The sequence below is a fragment of the Mesocricetus auratus genome, unplaced genomic scaffold (genome assembly GCF_017639785.1).
Source record: "Mesocricetus auratus isolate SY011 unplaced genomic scaffold, BCM_Maur_2.0 Super-Scaffold_100031, whole genome shotgun sequence".
Classification (NCBI taxonomy): Eukaryota; Metazoa; Chordata; class Mammalia; order Rodentia; family Cricetidae; genus Mesocricetus; species Mesocricetus auratus.
In genome coordinates this window covers 261257-280776 of record NW_024429212.1, presented here as the reverse complement: position 1 = coordinate 280776, position 19520 = coordinate 261257, and the positions used below count along the sequence as shown (strand labels likewise).

General features: G+C 42.3%; 1 protein-coding gene across 1 annotated transcript; it reads right to left on the bottom strand.

Moving 5' to 3' along the window:
- Window positions 1-630: 630 nt before the first annotated feature.
- Window positions 631-19488, bottom strand: Ckap2 (cytoskeleton associated protein 2). The gene is made up of 9 exons (XM_005087634.4): window positions 19380-19488; window positions 11707-11788; window positions 10081-10153; window positions 9204-9994; window positions 7912-8119; window positions 7157-7327; window positions 5967-6036; window positions 2170-2419; window positions 631-1143 (listed from the first exon to the last, which is right to left on the bottom strand). The coding sequence occupies exons 1-9, from the start codon at window positions 19486-19488 to the stop codon at window positions 897-899; spliced, it is 2001 nt and encodes a 666-aa protein (XP_005087691.2). The 3' UTR covers window positions 631-896.
- Window positions 19489-19520: the final 32 nt, after the last annotated feature.

Genomic DNA, 19520 nt, shown 5'->3' with positions numbered 1-19520 from the left:
TGTACAGATTAAACATCAGACGGTGAGATTAGGGGATGAGCACGGGGCTCATCCGTACGGTACCTGCTTGGCATGTAGGAAGCTCAGTCCCCAAGCATCACCAAGTCTTGAATCTGAATTATTCCTAGTAAGCTCACTTAGAATGCCTGGTCTCCAGTCTGAGGCACTGTTTTGAAGACTAGTGAGTGGGTAACTAGGTAGCCTATAAAGGTTCTATGTGTCCTAGGTTTACCCAACACCATGTAAGCAGCACCCTCTGTCCTCTACAGCAGAAGGCCCATTCCTCTACCTTGCCTGCCTCAGCATGGTGGGCTGCGCTCTCAAACAGTCAAAATGAACTCTCCTTTGTTTCCGTCAGGTATTTTATCACAGGTAAGTAATACAAACTCAGTAATGTATTTCAAAGGCAAAGTTTAAGTCCCGTTATTGTGGCCAAAGTATTTGTTCTTGCAGTGCTAAGGGGTGGATCCAGAGCCTTGCAGTGTTAGGAGAGTGCTCTATCGGGACCACAGTCCAAGCAAGTAACTCATTTATTGAAATAAATGCCATACTGCAGCCGGCTGTAGCCCAGAGTAGATAGGGTCCTAAAATCAGTTCTATCATTAACTAAGTCAATCAATAAACAAAATGTCACTGGAACATTATATTTATTATAAACATATTAGGTACAAAGTCAATGTAAAATATAAATTTATATAGACTACCCTTTCAAATTATGCTTCATTCCTGTAAGTAATTAGTAAAGTGAAGAAGCTAACATTATATTTTAAAAACAATAAACAAGCTAATAAAGTTCACTGTACTGTACATAGGTACACGGACAACTTCAGACCCACACAAAGCTGTATACAACAAACACCACGGGAATAGTACAACACCATCCTTTCTCAGGAGCGCTATTTCTCTCCCACCGTGTCAGTTTCAGAGAACAGAGGGCACAGTGCTGCATTAGGGCGGCAAACAAAAGCATCCTCTCCCAACTCAGACAACTGTCCCAGTGAGGACACAGAGGGGTCGTGGTCTTTTAACATATCTGGCAGTTGTAAAGTCTTCTCTTGAATGCGTCGTGAACGCCTCACTGGTGTGAGAAACTTTAGCTCTTTAAATGCGGAATTATTACCATGCTGCATCTTCTTTTTCATACTGAAAAACACAAAATTATTTCACAAATTCAAAAACCTGTTCAAGTGTTTATCGTACACTTTTGCTGTTCTCATAATATACTAAGTGGCAACCATGTGACAGACTGTCTTATAGAAAGTTCCTAGAAGTGAGCAATTTGCATTATGTGGACACCTGAATAGCTGTTATTAAAAAAAAAAAAAAGTCTGATTTCTCAGTTCCAAGCACTACAACTACAGTGATAAATGCAAACCAAAAAAGTCTTGATTTTGAAAATGCTTGGAGGGGCCGGGCATTAGTGCTTTACGCCTTTAATCACAGCTCTCAGGAGGCAGAGGCAGACGGATCTCTGTGAGTTCAAGGCTAGCCTGGTCTACACAGCGAGTTCCAGGACAGTCTCCAAAACAATACAGAGAAACACTGTCTCGAAAAAAAAGAGAGAAAGAAAGAAGGAAACAAAGAAAGAAAGAAAGAAAGAAAGAAAGAGAGAAAGAGAGAAAGAAAGAAAATAAAAGGAATGAAAAGAAAATGCTTGGAGGAAGGGCTCAGAGTCAAATCCCAGCCTCTCATAGCAGGCAGCTCACAACTGTCTAAAGCTACTCCAGTCCCAGGGGAATCTAGCACCCTCTTCTGGCTTCTGTAGGCATTACATCCACGTGGTGCAAAAATACACATACAGACCAAACACCCACATACATAAAACCTTTTAAAAAATGCCTGGAGAAAGGTGAGGGTAGTACAGATAGCCAGTGGTGGAAAACCAAGTCTAGTTTTTGCAAAGTGGCACCACATAGTAAAAAACAAAGCAAATATAATACAGTAACCAAAAGGTGAAATGTCCCAATGACTCTTGTTTTCCTTTGTTTGAAATAGGGCAGTCTAGGCTGGACTTCAATCCACAGCAACCTGCCTGCCTCAGTCTCCCCAGTATTGCAATTACAGACACGAGCCATTATGATCAGGGCTCTGGATATGACTCTTAGCATTAACATTTTCTTAAACAAAATTATCCCATGAAAACAAATCATATTACATTTTAAAATTTACCTTTGCAAGCCTGGTGTAGAAGATACATTATATCTAATTAGGCAACCTGCTTCAGTTTTTGAATCAGGGGTTAGAAAATCTTGGGCTGGATCTTTTGTTTCTTTGTCTTGGTTGTCTTCACAAACTTTAACATCCCTCTGATACTCATGCTCTTCTTCTGGATTTCCTGGTTCTACACTGACACTTGTTTCTTCAGTTTTGACTTCCAGGGTATGTCCCTTGGTTGCATGAGCCTCCTCAATATTTTCTCCTATAAAAAAATTTGAAGATTTAAACTTAAAATTTCAAAGTGATGGAACCAAATTCCATTTCCTAATTATTACTTTTCCTAAGTATAGACTGCTGCCAGGGTTTTAACAAATACTAAATAATATCATTTGTGCAGATACAAATTCAAGAATGAAGCCATCTCAGCTCTTAAGATTATGTGCCTGGGCTGGAGAGATGATTTAGAGGTTAAGAGCACTGACTGCTCTTCCAGAGGACCTGAGTTCAATTCCCAGCAACCACACAGTGACTCACAACCATCTGTAATGAGATCTGGTGCCCTCTTCTGGTCTGTAGGGATACATGCAGATGGAACACTGTATACATAATAAATTTAAAAAAAAAGACACAGTTGAAGAACAATTAACTATTAAATGAGATAAACATTATAAGTGAAGTAAGAACAAAGGCTTGTTGGCACCTATAAAAAGGAATGTACTAGCTAGTTTTATATCTATTTGACACAGGCTAGAGTCATTTAGAAAGAGGGAATCTCAGTTGAGAAAATGCCCCCCAAGATTGGTCTGTGGGCAAGCCTGTGGGGCATTTTCTTATTAATGACTGATGTGGTTGGGCACATCCCAGAGGGAATGGTGTCACCTCTGGGTCGGTGGTCTTAGATAAAATAAGAAAGCAAGTTAAGCCTCCCAACTCCAGAAGGCTTCTTCTTCTCAGGTAGAGCCCACACCATTTGGAAGAACAGACCACACCAATCTGAGGAGCAGACTTCAGCACCTCAGGTGCAGACCACAGCAGTCAGAGAAAGAGGTCACACCAGCCAGAAGAACAAAGACCCACTACTGCACCAAAGGCAAAGCTCACCACCAGGAGGCCAGCTCCCAACTTGGACAGAGACTCCCTACCAGATTAGAGGTCATGCCGGCCACTAGAAATCCAATCCACAAAGACTAGAAGACCAAAAAGGAAACAAACCAAGGACCAAAACACCCATCCAACAAAGACAAACTCAGGAATCAGGATCTAGCCAGGCAATGGTGGTGCCAACCTTTGATCCCTGCACTTGGGAAGCAGAGGCAGGTGGATGTCTGTGAGTTCAAGGACAGCCTGATCTACAGAGCAAGTTCCAGGGTAGCCTCCAAAGCTATAAAGAAAGCCTGTCTCAGAAACAAAAAGAAGGAAAGAAAGAAAGAAATTAGGGTCTAGACCTATAATCATCCCAAAACCAGATTCCTAAACTCCACTGTAAGAATATAATCAACAACAGCCAGGGCAATATGGCACCGCCAGAGTCCAGCTATCCTATGGATTAGCAACACAGGAGTTCTTTGTGTAACAGCCCTGGCTGTCCTGGAACTTGCTCTGTAGATGAGGGAACTCCTACAGCTGATAAACACTTTTAGCCAAGTGGCTGGATACAAGATTAAGTCAGCAGTACTCCAATATACAAATGATAAATAGGCCGAGAAAGAAATCAGGGAAAGAGCACTCTTCACAATAGTCACAAGTAATATAAATTATCTTGGGATAACTCTAAAAAAGCGAGTGAAAGATCCATATGACAAGAACTTGAAGTCTCTAAAGAAAAAAATTGGAGAAGATATCAAAGAATGGAAACATTTCCCATGCTAATGGATCAGTAGGATTAACATAATAAAAATGATCATCTTAGCGAAAGCAATCTATAGATTCAATGCAATCCCCATTAAAATCCTAACACAATTCTTTGTTTGTTTTGTTTTTGAGAAAGGGTTTTTCTGTAGCTTTGGAGCCTGTCCTGGAACTTGCTCTGTAGACGAGGCTGGCTTTAAACTCACAGAGATCCACCTGCCTCTGCCTCCCGAGTGCAGGGATTAAAAGCATGCACCACCAACGCCTAGTGCAATGCAATTCTTTACAGATCTTGAAACAACAATACTCAACTTCATGTGGAACCCCCCCCAAAAAGACACAAAAACAAAAAAACTAAAAACCAACAGGATAGCTAAAACAATCCTGTATATTAAAACTTCTGATCTCTGATTTCAAGCTCTACTATAGAGCTATAGTAATAAAAGCTGTGTGGTACTGGCATAAAAACAGACAGGTAAATCAATAGGATAGAATCAAAGACCCAGATGTAAATCCACACACCTATGGACACCTGATTTTGACAAAGAAGCCAAATTATACAGGAAATGCAAATCAAAATGACTGAGATTCCATCTTACACCTGTCTGAATGAGCTCATGTTGGAGAGGATGTGGAGCAAGGGGAACACTCCTCCATTGCTGGTGGGAATGCAAACTTATATAGTCACTTTGAAAATCAATATGCCAGCAGTTTCTCAAAAAATTAAGAATTGATCTACCTCGAGACCCAGCTATACCACTTTTGGACATACACCCAAAGGATGCTCCATCTGACCACAAGGACACTTGCTCAACTATGTTCACAGCAGCTTTATTCGTAATAGCCAGAACCTGGAAACAAGCTAGATGCCCCTCAACAGAGGAATGGATAAAGAAAATGTGGTACATTTATGCAATGGTAACATTTACTCAGCTGCTAAAAACAAGGACATCATGAAATTCCCAGGCAAATAAATAGAACTGGGAAAAAACAACAATTCATCCTGAGTAAGGAAACCCAGACTGAGAAAGACACATGGTATATACTCATAAGAGGATAATAGCTGTAAAGGATAACTATGCTACCATACACAGACCAAGAGACTGGGTAACAACAAGGAGGGTTCAAGAAGGGAATGCCCAGATCTCCCTAGGAAGCAGAAATAGAAGAGATTTAGTGGGTAGACTGGGGTAGGCAGGCATGAGAACATGAGCAATAGGTGGGGGAATGAGGGAGGAGTACTGAAAGAGATGACTGGAAGGAGGAGTCAGGTAGAAACCTACTTCAAGGGAATCTGCAAGCAATCTACAAGGATGGCACTGGCTGCGACTCCGAGCATTAGCAGATAGCCACCTCCTGTGACCAGTGGAGGGATTGAGACACCAATCCCAGCCACTTTTGACCTACAGTCTGTCTTGCCTAAGGTATATCCTGGGGTAGGTGGCTTAGAGATTGAAGGAGTGGACAACCAATGACCAGTCTAGCCTAAAACCTATGCCAGGGGAGTAAGCTCACCTCTGACACTGCCTGGAGTGCCAGGGCTCACAAGCTGGATGACCCAGAGACCTAAGATACTGGAAAAACAAAACAAAACAGTCAATGCCTAAGGATATTCTGCAATACTCATAGACTAGTGCCTAGCCCGATTGTCATTATGGAGGTTTTGTCCAGCAACTGACGGAAACAGATGCAGGGACTCACAGGGAGACATTAGGCAGGACTCGGGGAATCTTACTCAAGAGAGGGAAGGATTGTAGAAGCCAAAGGGGTCAAGGACATCACAAGAAAACCCACAGAATCACCTATCCTGAGTTTACAGGAGGGGATTGGAAGGAGAAAAGAAAAATGGGAAATGATATATTATAATCTCAAAAATAAAGGAAAGAAAAAAAGATAAAATAAAAAGAAACCTGAATCAGTAGATTTTAGCAAAATTACAATTCACCCGAAGAAAAACTTACCCAAATGAACTTTTTCTTGACTCTTTGTTGTTAGAATATCTATGATTATGTGTCGCATCTCTTCAATAGGCTTAAATTAAAAAAGGTTTTGAACAAAAAAAGAAGTTTACATGGTCAAAAATATACATGTAAATATATATATATAAATAGAAAATATTAGACACTGAAAATTTTTACAATTTTAAAATGAACATTTAAGATTGAAAATGGTTATTTTTTCAACTTAATAGAATAAGAAAATGCACTTAAAATACAAATTTTATCATTGAAAGAAAAAAAATCCCCTAATTTTTAGGCCTTTGATAACTACAACTGCTTGCTTGATAGGAACAAAATTAATGGAACAGATGGAATACTGTTTAAAAGCTCTTTTAAAAAACATTTTAAGTCCTAGTTGTATTTTGTCTCACATTGTTAAATTCGCATCCTGCTCCCTGCCCCATACAGGGTTTTTCTGTATAACAGTCCTGGTTGTCCTAGAACTCACTCTGTAGACCAGGCAGGCCTGGAACTCATTGAGATATGTTTGCCTCTGCCTTTCGAGTGCTGGGATTAAAGGCATGTACCACCACCACATAAGCATTTCTGAATTTCTTAAGATTAGTTAATCCAATGTCTTTCACACATTCAAATTTAATTATCTGATAGAAATTAAAAGCTAATACAAGATGGTTTAACAACAGTCCTAGTTTCGGGATTCAGTTCCAAAACAATCAGCTCTGTTTTCAATGTTTGGCCAGTTTTGATTCTTGTTTCCCAATTTCTGCCCCCCTCCCCCGTGCCACCTTTTTCTATCTACAATGTCTATGTGTAGCCTTGGCTGTCACTTCTGCATCACTATGCCAGTGCCATAACTTTATGTACTGTCCCTTCTGGCCCATCACAGAAAACGCACATGATATCTTGTGCTAAAACAGTTTCATCAGACCTACATCTCAGCTTATATCTATTTCTACAGTCTCATAACCCTTGGAACACAGATGAAGTTTTAGAGGGTTGGAAAACATGCATACTGTAACCCTTGCAGTCTCCATGTTCTACTGCTGACCTATTCCAGTCCTTTGTGGCATCTAAATATTCATCACTACTACACATAAAATCAGTCTTATCAAGTTACACTAGGATGTGCTGCAAAACAACTGTGAATTGTTTACACTGCAAAACCGAAGGTCAGTAAAATCTGATCTTACCTGAGCCCCCGCCAGAATGGCCTTCTCATAGATTGAGATAATATTTTCAATAGGACTTGTGACTGGTTCAATACGAACAAGACATATCCAATATTTAACAAGTTTTTTGGCATCTGGAATATTATGAATCAGGTCATTCAATGTGTCTAAAATTTCTTCTTTTGGGCATCCCTAAAATACCAAGAAATAAAATGTGTAAGCTACAAATTATGAACAACTAGTAACCTGGCTGTAATCAAGAACAGTGAGCAATGTAAAGAGTTGATAGAGGGAGCTGGATACATTCATAGCTTAGCGGTCAGAGCCTTGATGATGCTCCACAGAGAACCCGAGTTGGTTCCTAGCACTCATGTTGGGCGGCTCACAACTGACCATAAACTCCACATTCAGGGGATCCAACACTTTCTAGCCTCTGCTGGCACATGCATACATGTGATACACAGAAACTCATTTAAGTACGGAAACATAAATAATAATAAATAAATCTTTAAAAGACATTTCTAGATTATAAAACGTACAAAAATGAAGACTCTACCTTCCTAGGCTGGAGAGATGGCTCTGAGGTTAAAAGCACTGGCTGCTCTGCCAGGGGATCTGAGTTCAGTTCCCAACACCCACATGGTGGCTTACAACCATCTGTAACTCGGGTTCCAGGGGCCTGACACCCCCTTCTAGCCTCTGCAAGCATCAGGTACACACACTGACATACATACAGGCAAAACAGCCATACGCATTATAAACAACAGCAACTCTACCTTCTTATTGATCAGGTTCAGGCATTCAGAAATTGTCTTGTTTACTTTTTCAGTAAATAATCTCTGTTCATCTTCTTCTGCCATGGTAGTCCAAAAGGACCCAACCGGGCTTGCCTTCTGTCCCTTTGGCTCAGACTGATTCGCTATTAAGTTAGGAGGCCTCTTTAGCCCTTTTCCTTTGCCAGTTCTCCACTCAGTCACTGGAGCTCTACAAGCAGAAGCAGTACATAAACATTACTTTGATTTTGAGGATCATGTCCTGCTAAATAGAGTAGATAAATATACTTCAAATCTGGGGCTGGAGACATGGCTCAGCAGCACCAGCTACGTGACCAGAGAACCTTGGAATACATAAATTCCCAGCACCCATGGTGGTTCACAACCATGTGTAACTCCAGTTCAAGGGGACCTGACACCTCCTTCTGGCCTCTGTGGGCACCAGGAACACATGTGGTGGATAGATAAATATGAAGAAAACTTGAAGTTTATACATAGTTCTAAACTGGAGGGACATACATTTGTTTGCAAAGGTGAACTCTTGAACACAACGAGCTGGGGAGATGGCTGGGAGACTAAGAGTGCTTACTGCTCTTGCAGAGGACCTGGTTTGGTTCCTCAACCAACATCAGGAGGTTCGCAATCACTTGTAACTCCAGATCTAGGGAACCCAATGCCCTCTCACACACATCCTTGGGAGGCCTGCTCATTTCTGAGGGGAAATCGAAGAGGAGTGGGTCTGGAGGAGAGTGAAAGAGGGAGAGGAATTGGGAGAAGAGGAGGGAGGGGAAACTGCTGTTGGATGTAATGTTTGAAAGAAGAATAAAAATAATAATAACAAATAAATTCTAAAATAAAGAACCGAGAATGCATTTTAAATGGCTAAGTTATAAGTATTTCTCAACTGTTATTAGCGTTCAGCTGAGATCAAAAGGAACCAGCAAACTACACTTAAACACATAACATTTTAGACTTATTATTCCATATATAAATCTGCCTATGTGGCCGGGCGTTGGTGGCACACGCCTTTAATCTCAGCACTTGGGAGGCAGAGGCAGGCGGATCTCTGTGAGTTCGAGGCCAGCCTGGTCTACCGAGTGAGTTCCAGGACAGGCTCCAAAACAACACAGAGAAACCCTGTCTTGAAAAAACCAAAAATAAATAAATAAATCTGCCTATGTGGCAGAAAATAATCGAGTAAAGAAATTCTAATACATTCAAGGAAATTATAAGCCAAATTCACAAGTGGAATTCTATTGAAAATTTAGAAGACAAAGTGAGTTTTATCTACTTACTTTCTCTCTCCTGTGGTTTCTTTGGGCTGAACTGATCTAGGAACAGTTGTCCCTGCTATTGTGCATCTGCGCCGGTCCACATTTTCTGACTTTTCTATCAGTCTGGTGTTAGACAAATGAGTCCGGGATACACCTTCAGATGTTATACTTCTTGATGGTGCCTTATCTCTTTTTGTGTCCTGAGAAAGTCGGGTATTGACAAAAGTTACAGCCGGTTCTGACCGCTGTAATTCTTTTCCAAGCGGCGCTTTTCTGATGGTACTACTGTGGAGGCTTCTAATAGGTGGTCGTACAAGTGTGTTCTTGGATGTAGTGTTCTCAGACTTAGTGCTCATAGCCTTAGTGCTTACAAACTTGGTGGTTGCGGTCACACTTGAGGCTCTTATACTGACGGAGTTTACAGGTGCAGACTGAGCCTTTGTGGCTTTAGACACAGCAGGGGGAAGTTTCTTGGTTGCTGAAGGACTCTCACCTTTGACATTCGGAAGCTTTCTAAAAGAATTAATCTTAGACTGAACAACCTGGCCATGATAATAGCCAAGCACTCGTTTTTTAGGTATGCTGGCATCCTGTCTGGGCTTTTCTGCAGTTGCTTGCATCTTTTTATTATCTTTAAGGTGACATGTCTGGTCTGGTGTCATAGTCTGACCTTGGGAATCATCTCTAGTTGGTAATAACTGCACAGCTTGAATATTATCCTTCAAGTTGTGTATTTCTGAACTGGCTGCTTCATCAGCTTTTAATGGAATGCAGTTTTTTTCAATCATGTTTCCAATATTTTCTTTATCAGCCTACAAGAGTTAAGAGAAATTAGTATTTCAGAATCCATGCCTTCACCAAAGGTAGGAAAGGCTACAGAACTAGACACATATCTTACCATTTCTGTTTTGAGTTTCAGAACTTTCTTCCGTTCTTGGGCCTGATCTTCAGATGTCATCACTTTCTGTTCTCTATTAGTTTAAAAAAAATTAATTAGTCTGTACAAAGGAGATTTACTTTTAGAGAAGAGAAGGGAGCTTGCATGTACTAACTAAGCAAATGCTCTACCACCAAGCTACATTCAAGGTGCCATATTTTAAAATTTTAAAAGTGACTAAGTTCTGTGTAGTTAACAGAGTAAGAATAAACAAGATGGGTTTAAAGCCTTAGCCCAACATTTTTTTAAGCTATAGACTAGTATAGTATCTGATGATCCCTTAGCAAATAATACAAATTGTGTGTAAAATCAAGATAGGAATAAAATATTGTCAGTTAGATATTCCAGTAATTCTAAAACAGATCCACAAATTCAGAGAGCATGCTAAAATGTGGGGAAACATGTTATTTGGCAGACCTGACAAAATATGGTATTTTAGAACTAATGAAACTTTAATGCTAACAATTGCAGAGTACAATTATCTTCAAACTCTGCTTTCCTATTGGATGAAGTCCTCCTACCCTGAGGGCCACCTGCTGTCCTCACGGTCACAGACTCAAATATTAGTCATGCCTAAAAGATTCTCTTCTTGTTTTGTTTTTGTTTTCTGAGACAGGGTTTCTCTTTATAACAGCCCTAGCTGTCCTGGAATTCACTCTGTAGAACAGGCTGGCCCCCAACTCACAGAGATACGCCTGCCTCTACCCCTGAGTGCTGGGATTAAAGTCGTGTGCACCACGCCTGTCCTTAAATGATTCTTTTACTACAACATCTAGGCTACTGTTTGACCAAACAAGGGGGCATTGTAGCCTAAAAGACACATGAAACTACCCATCACAGCTGCAGTGGTACCAATCTATCATCTGTACTTAAGGACAGAAGGAATTCAAATTTGAAGTCAGGGTATTTAGAATGCAGACTCTCAAAACTAAACATTGACCTCTACTGTACAGCATAGCTCCCAACTCAGTATCTCTGTACACATATACGCTTTGCTTTCTCCTGGATCAGGGAGATGGCTCAGCAGAAGCAGCTGCTTGTCACCAAGTCTGACTACCTCAGTTTGATTCACAGAGCACACATGCCTGAAGGTTATCCTGGCCTGCGTATGTGCACAAGTGGGTGAGCAAGTGAATACATGCACAGAATACTTTAAAAAATGTTTAATTGCTTCCCTGTAAGGGTTTGAACACATATAGAAAATGGTGATCTATCGCATCATCCACATAAAGCAGTCACAGGTACAAACTGAGATGTGCTGAAAGTGCTAACATACAACAGATTTCTTGAAGACTTGATGCCAAAAGAGAAGGTTAAACGTCATAGTGCCTTCTTAATTTGTGGTGCTTTTGGTGGCAAGCATTCTACTACTGAAATACATTTCCAGTCCTCTTAATGATTTTAAATATCACATGTTGAAGTAACAATATCTAGAATCATAACTGTATTAAGTGCTATTAAAATTCATTTCTTTTTAAAAGTTAAATATGATTAGTAGGAAAGTAAAAGTTAAAATGTGGCACATGTTAGGTTCTTAGTAGACAACTCTAACGTAATTCTCCAGAAATGAATTAAACTTGACCTCACCTGGATATCTGATTTTCTTGTTTGTATGGAAACATTGTTTTTCGTATTAACAGATATTCCTTGAGTTTTTGTTTTCTTTGTTCTAAAGATGAAGGAGTAACAAAGTCAACTTTAGTTAAAACATCAAATATGGTTGAGTAAAAGTTTCTTTTACTTGGAAAACTGAGACAGTATTGTCTATAGTGATGTAAAAATAATTCAAATTAAGAGAATTGATGTTATAAAGGATTTGCTAGTGGGTTTGCCTAGGAGACATTAAATCACACAAAGTAGAATTTATCTAAGCCAGCACTGCCCCCACAAACAACCCACAGGTAAGTGAGGCTAACCAAGCAGGTTAGAGGTAAGGGTTAAGATGCTAAGATATAAATGTTTATTCACTAGAATGGACCAGCCTTTTGGCTCTAGTCACATAACAAAGGACATTCCTCTAACAGGCTGCTCAAGGTAGGCAGAAGAGGGTCACAACCCTCAAGTCCTGGTCTGCCATAAAAGTGCCCTGTGTTCTTATCAGTAAAAACATAGTCTGTAAGATGGCCCTAGGTAATGGCTATTTGTAAAGAACAACACTGATGTACTTAAGAAATAATTCTGGCGTAAAAGACATAATCTGCAAGATGGTCCTAGGTAATAAGCTATTTCAAAAGAATAACACTGATGTACTTAAAAAATAATTCTGGCGTGTTGGTGGTGTATGGCTTTAATTCCAGCACTCGGGAGGCAGAGGCAGGTTGATCTCTGTGAGTTCCAGGCCAGCCTGGTCTACAGATCGAGTTCCAGGACAACCTCCAAAACAATACAGAGAAACCCTGTCTCGGAACCCCCCCCAAAAAAAAAGAAAAAAGAAAGAATTCTGGCAATTATCTTTGCTGTGTCAATCTCCCATCTGCCCAAGTGGCCAGACACAAAGTGGTCCGTCTCTGTTTAAACTGTTGAAAGTGTAACCTGGAGTCACGATCTGAAGCAGACTTAACAATGGCAACATATGTAAAAACGCACAAGCCTAAAGAGTATTTACACGCACAAGCCTAAAGTGTATGTATGCCAATGATTCTCAACCAGTGGGTCACAACCCCTTTGGAGCATCTAACGATGCTTTCACAGACCATTGGAAAACACAGATTATGATTAATAATAGCAGTAAAATAACAGTTATGAAGTGGCAATGTATTAAATGTATTACAGGGTTACAGCATTAGGAAGGTTGACAACCACTAATAGAAGCTATTGAAATGTGCTCTTCAAGGCCAGCTCTTTTAAAGAGTTTCTTTCGCTAGTCTCTAAGTGTGCGGAGTGATTCCTCACAGGGAAGGAATGTTATTTCTGTAACAAATATGGAGGTCCTCAGTGAGATGTCCTCCTGCACCAGCCGCTTGTGCTGCTGGAAAGGCTGCTCAGATGGCTGGAGGAGTGCTGGATGAGGAGGAGCGCTCCCGGACATTTTTCTAGCACCTCCTCTGAAGGGCACTCCAGGCAGCTGATCATCGGTCCAGCCTCAGTCAGAGGTTAGGAAAACTCAGCAGGAAACCTGCAGGATAAGCAAAGATGCCAAGACTGCCCCCATCTCATCTCAACCAGGCCCTCCCCTGTGGGGTGAGGAGGGCTCAGATCAAGCCTTAAGGAAGCTTTCTGGCAAAGCCAACAATCATGTTTTCCATTAAGAAAACAATGGAGGGAGCTGGGTGGTGCAATCACTCAGTGACAGAGGCAGGCGGATCTCTGTGAGGCCAGCCTGGTCTTCAGAGGGAGTTCCAGCACAGGCTCCAAAGTTACACAGAGAAACCCTATCTTGAAAAACAACAGAGAGAGACAGAAAGAGAAAGGGTGGGGGGGGGACAATGGAGGGAATGTTATAGCCTTGGAATGAGTTCTGAAGGTGCTTTTTGTCTTGTTTGTTTGCCAGAAGGAACTCTCTGGTATGTTGCAGAGACCCTCCTACCATATGGGGACAAGGTAGGAAGAACTTAGAGAAAATTAGCCGCCTGTTTGGCTAGACTAAGACAGATTAAACTAGACTACAAACTCATTTTCACCCCTGAAGCCAACACCATCTGTACCCCCAGATTGGAGCTACTGGCCCATAGATCTCTCTCTCCCCATAAAAGGTCCAATTAAGACTTGGGGCTCCTTCCTTAAGTATGAAGGAGTTCTGAATCCTGTTCAGAACAAGAAAATGGCTCTGGTATCTCTATACGGAAAGGGCTTCTCTAATAGATCACGAGTGGGCCATCCAGTCTCCTCCACCTAGCCCTGCCTGGGCTAAAGTGGCTGCTGGAGCCTCTTGAGCAGGAGCTATAGTTGCAGCAGAAGGTCCCCTCCCCTTCTTGCACCCAGGGAGACCAGGTGTCCTACCTCCAGAGTGGCCACAAGGTGCACAGCTAGTTTTTCCTTGAAAGAGAGCCACTTAGCTGAGCGTTTCTAGAGGGAGCCTGGAGACAAGCTATGCTGAGTCCAAATGCTTGCTTGCTTTTTCCACCGAGTCTCTCTGTTCTTGGGACTCCTTTACCTGCTCAAGAACAGCTAAGAGGTAAACTATTTCCAATAGAGGCTCTATTGCTATCTCATGGTATAAAGATGCCTATAATAAAAACAGCCAATGGGAAGGATAAAAGAGACCCACTGTCTAAAATCTCTCAGCAGTAACTTCAGCAACATAGATTTAACAGGGCTCCCTCAGTTAAGTTTTGTTAGATGATGTAAACGTGAATTTAAAACTCCACATGCTAATAGGTCAGGTTCTCCCAGCATCCCTCAGTCCCTACCAGTTACAGGGTATGGCTGGCATACTTCACCCTCTATCCTGAACTCTCCAGCCCAGGGGCTGGGCTGCCGTTCCCCTAGAGGCTCTTACCTACATAGTCCAGACATTTTGGTTACTCTTTCTCTCTAGTACCTTTGGCCTACTAGCTGCTGCACCTGGCTGCCTTCTCTCCCTTCCCCCCCTCCCCAACAAGGCCCAGCTCAGCCTGTTCTTATCCATTCTGCACTCTTCCATGTCCCTGCCTCTGACTATGCTCTCCCACATATCTACAATAAACTTTCTCCACCACCACACCTAGGAACAGTCATGTCCTTTCATTTCTTTTTACTTTTTCCCCCATTCAGTTTACCTGGAAACTCACAGGGCCTGATGGTTTAACAGGTGGTGTTAATTTATTACATTACCTTATGTGTGATTTGGATTTAACTTTCCTTTATATGTTGCATATGTTCAGAACTCCAGCTATGCCTGCTTAAAATAATTATAACTGGGCTTGTCAGAAGTCACAATCCCTCAAGGAGGAGAGTCAAAGCCATTGTACCCTAACCTGAGTGAGTCACTCCTCCCAGCTAGCTGTATGCAATCAGGCTCTAATTTTATGAGGCCTCGAGGTTTCTGGAGCTACAATATAAAGACTGGAAAAACTAAGGGAGGAGAGGCACAACACCCCTTTTAGGAAAAACTTCTTACAGCAAATGACATATGGTTATGTCTCATGGTATTTAAGTTTTTTGCTTGTTTGTTTTGGGGACAGGGTTTCTTTGTGTAGCCCCAGCTGTCCTGGAACTCTCTGTAGACCAGGCTGGCCTTGAACTCAGAGATCAGCCTGCCGCTGCCTCCCAAGTACTGGAATTAAAGGAGTGTGCCACCAGCTCCAGCTTGGTATTTACATTTTACATTTTTTAAATTGTCCAGTCAAGGTGATTTACATGTAAAGCTTAAGATAGCTGGATGTTTCCAGGACTTAAAATGGTTTGTTAAAACTACAATTACAGATGTCGAGTTCACTGAGGACTCTACCCCCAACTTCATTATCCTTGCATACACAGAGGGTTCAATCATTCAAAGTTATTGTTATCTCTGAAGTTCTTGGTGAGACTCAACTTTCTTAGGATCAATGGGATCGTATAAAAAAAGTTATATCTCTAATAAGGGTTAAATTCTCCTTTTCTAAAAGATTTATTTATTTATTACGTGTATAGTGTTCTGCCTGCACGTATCTCTGCAGGCCAGAAGAGGAAACCAGATCTCATTACAGATGGTTGTGAGACACCATATGGTTGCTGGGAATTGAACTCAGGGACCTTTGGAAGGGCAAGTCAGTGCTTTTAACCTCTGAGCCATCTCTCCAGCCCAAATTCTTTTAGACAGGATAAATTACATAAAGACAGGGACAAAACCATAAAATCTTGAAGCCAAGACACAGAGGTCTGAACATGTCAAATAGGACTTATGAACTTAATGGTTAAAATGATCTAAGGTTCCTATGCATATAATAACAAAAGCTGACTTAAAGATGTGTGTCTTTGCTAACTGTGTTAAGCTTTAACTATCTGGAGAAATCGAATCATACAGAGTTGTGGTAAAAATTAATGGTACACCTTTTATTCTTGTCTCTTGATGACAACCAATCTTTCTCTGCTATAATTATGCTCTTGTGATAAAATGAGCTACTGAATATATAGGCTCCATTAAATTGACTTAGACTATAATTGTACTCTTGTGATAAGATGAATATAAAAGATCTGTTAAATTGACTTAGATTTTTTAAAAACCACACTATTCAGGATAAAGAGGTTCCCAGTTTTTCTGTGGACTGTATTTAGTGTATAAAGTATTTTGGTGCTTAAAGAGCTTCAGTTAAAAAAAAATTGTCATTTTTAAGGCTCAGAAATTTTAGCAGGGATTAAGTTACCTTAGTTTATAAAATACTAATGTTATTGAGAGTTGCTAATTTATTGTAAACTGTTAAAGCAAAGGTAGTTTTGAGCATAAAAATTAGTGATCAGTCACTTTTAAGTGATTAGTGGCTAGGTAGGTCATGCACACCTTTTAGTTCCAGCACTGGGGAGGCAGAGACAGGGGGAGCTCTGTGGGTTCCAGGCCAGCATGGTCTGCATAGTGAATTCCAGGACAGCCAGGACTATAGAGAGACACCCTGTCTCAAAATAAAATGAAATAAAATAAAATGATCAAATGTCCTTTATGTGCTCAGAATTGTGTTTGTTGTCAGGCTAAGTACAAATGTGATTCATTCACAGAGACAGGATGAGAGGGAGACACCAAGTTATATCTCCCAGTACAGTCTTCAGTGTATGCTGTCAAAGGCAATCCAGAAGCAACTCAAAACAAGTTTAAAAGCAAACAAAGTTTGTTTACTAGGAATACTATTCAAAGTCCGGTACATTAAAATAACTAATTATGAAGAATTAATTAAATGCTCAAGTAAAATGGGTCAAATTTACAATACACTTGCATGGCAGGCTCAGTCATATCCTTTCCCTGGATGGGCCAGATACCAGAGTAAATGCATGCTGGCCTCATTACAGAGTAAGGATGCAAGGGGAGTAAGACTTGCCAGATCTGCTACCCCAGCCTCCCACTGTGAAGAGAGACCAGAAAACCTCCTCCCTGTCTAGAGGGGAGATGAATCACCCTCATGTCTCCCTGGACAGCAGATAGATTCTCTCACCCAATGGAGGATCTAGCATCTGCATCCTAAGTGTCTCAAGCAACAGAAGCAAATGGGAATGACTCTTCACTCACTGTCTCCTGAACTGCTGCCAATGCGAGTCCTTTTACCTAAGCCTCTCACCCAACTAGTGTGAGACCTGCATGCCAGTTCAATTGGCCACGACCTTTAGCCTGGCTTTCAATTTCCTTCACTTAGCAAGCTGGTCCCACAGATCCACAACAGACTGTGCAAGGAGTTGTGTCGTGTGTGTCCTGTCCATGTCCTGTCCCACCCCCCTACCCGAGTTTTGGATAATCTAAGACAGAGCCTCTGTCATAGGGCCAGTCAGCACAGCAGGCTCAACTGTGGGCACTCTTTTAAACACTGAGTTGCAGGTGCCATCCTACCTGAGAAGGAGACCACCCAGACCAGCCTCTCATAGAAAAGGATCACATGCCTCCCTTTGGACTCATGGTAATATTGGCCATAATGCATCCTCCAGGGCTAGCCACCATGGCTCCCATGGACCAGACTCTGACACAAAGAATTTTACTAGCTCTGTTGTATCTGATAACAACAGGTTTGTTAAAAAAAAAGAAAACAAACAAAAAAAACCCTGATTTCTTTAATGAGTTATGCCTAGTTGTGCATCCAAATAATAGTTGGTCCTCGTAGGGGAATGAGGACCCTGGCTAACAGTTTATTCAGGAAAGAGTAACACTAGTATACTTAAACCATCTGGCAATTATCTTTGCTGTGCCAATCTCCCATCTACCCAAGTGTCCAGATTTGTAGTCTCCTGTCTGTTTAAACTGTTCAAAGTGTAACCTGGTGGGACCCAAAAGAGACTTAAGGATGACAGCATAAGGAAAATACACAGGCCTAATGTGCATATTGAAATCTTCTATTCAAGGCTGGCTCTTCCTTGGGCATCAGCAGGACAAATGCACCTTAACTGATCACTAAGTGTGTGGAGTGACTGCTCCCTGGGAAAAGATATTATTTCTAAATCACGGAAATAGGGAATGTCCCAACTTAGAGAAATGACCCCATTAAACAGAAAAATGCTGTCTTAGAGTTACTACGGCTGTGAAGAAACAACTCGGCCAAGAGCAACTTGGGGAGGAAAAGGTTCGCTTTATTCACATGTCCACTATCAAAGACAGTTAGGGCAGGAATCAGGAGGCCATGAGCAAGGTCGCTTACTGGCTTGCTCTACCAAGACCAGCGGCCCAGAGGTGGACCCGCCCACAATGGGCAGGAAGCTCCTCCACAAATCAGTTAAGAATCAATTAAGAAGATGCCCTGGGGCGGTAGTGGCCCACTGCCTTTAATCCCGGGTTTTGGGAGGTAGGCAGATTTCTGTGGGCCAGCCTGGATCTACATAGTGAGTTCCAGGACAGGAGAGAGAGGAGAGAGGGGAGGGGAGGGAGGGAAGGGGAGAGAGGGGAGGAATGGATAGGGAAGGAGGGGGAGGAGAGAGTGAGAGAGGAGAGAGGAGAAAGAAAGAGAGGGGGAGGGAGAGAGAGAGAGAGGGGTTGATAGGTTTTAAAAAGAGGGGGTAGGGGCTGGAAAGATGGCACAGCGGTTAAAGAACACTGACTGCTCTTTCACAGGACCCGAGTTCAGTTCAATTCCCAGCACTCAAGTGGCAACCCACACTGTCTGTAACTCCTGTCCGCATGCAAAACACCAAAAAATCTATCCATCTACCTATCCATCTATCTGATGCCCTACAGACTTGCGACTACAAACCTAGGCGGAGTGATGCTCACAACTGCTGAGTAAGAACATTCTCTGGAGTCCAGTGCCTGAACTGAGACTCTACGACAGACCAACGGGGGTCCATCCTCAGCAGCACCAGAAAAGGCAGACTGACGAACCGCCACTGCCGACAGACGGGCAGACAGAAAGATAATCACGTTTCCTAGGGAACACCATTTCGATATTCGGTTCCAGAAAGCCCGTCTACTAGAAGCAACCGCAGAGACGAGATACTACTAGTCTCCAAATTTTGACGCAACCCCCCCAACCTCACCTCCGGCGAGCTAGCGCGCAGGCGCAGTCGGGGTCCTGGCGGCCCCGCCCCCTCAGCCCCCAGCCCCGACCACCGAGCTAAACCGCTGCCCGCGCCAGCTTCCACCGAGGCGCGGGGCCCAGGCTCCCCACGGCCAGAGGCCTAGGCTCCCAGGAGGACGTGAGGCGGGTTAGCGGCCCAGGCCCCGCGCCGCTGCTCACCTCGGAAGGCCGGCTGGTCTCTCTTGGTCGGCGGCAGCTGCAGGTCCCGGGGCACCCGCAAGGTGTTGCTCCCAGCCCGGCCTGCGCAGCGTTTCCTGGACTCTGCCATCTCGTAATGTGCGCGCCTCGGGCCCAGCGTGA

Coding starts and splice junctions, on each gene's coding strand:
- Ckap2 (XM_005087634.4), bottom strand. CDS start 19,488: ATGGCAGAGTCCAGGAAACGCTGCGCAGGCCGGGCTGGGAGCAACACC. Junction 10,154..11,706: donor CAAGAAAATCAGATATCCAG/GTGAGGTCAAGT, acceptor TTAAACTAATAG/AGAACAGAAAGTGATGACAT. Junction 6,037..7,156: donor CCATTCTGGCGGGGGCTCAG/GTAAGATCAGAT, acceptor TTTTAATTTAAG/CCTATTGAAGAGATGCGACA.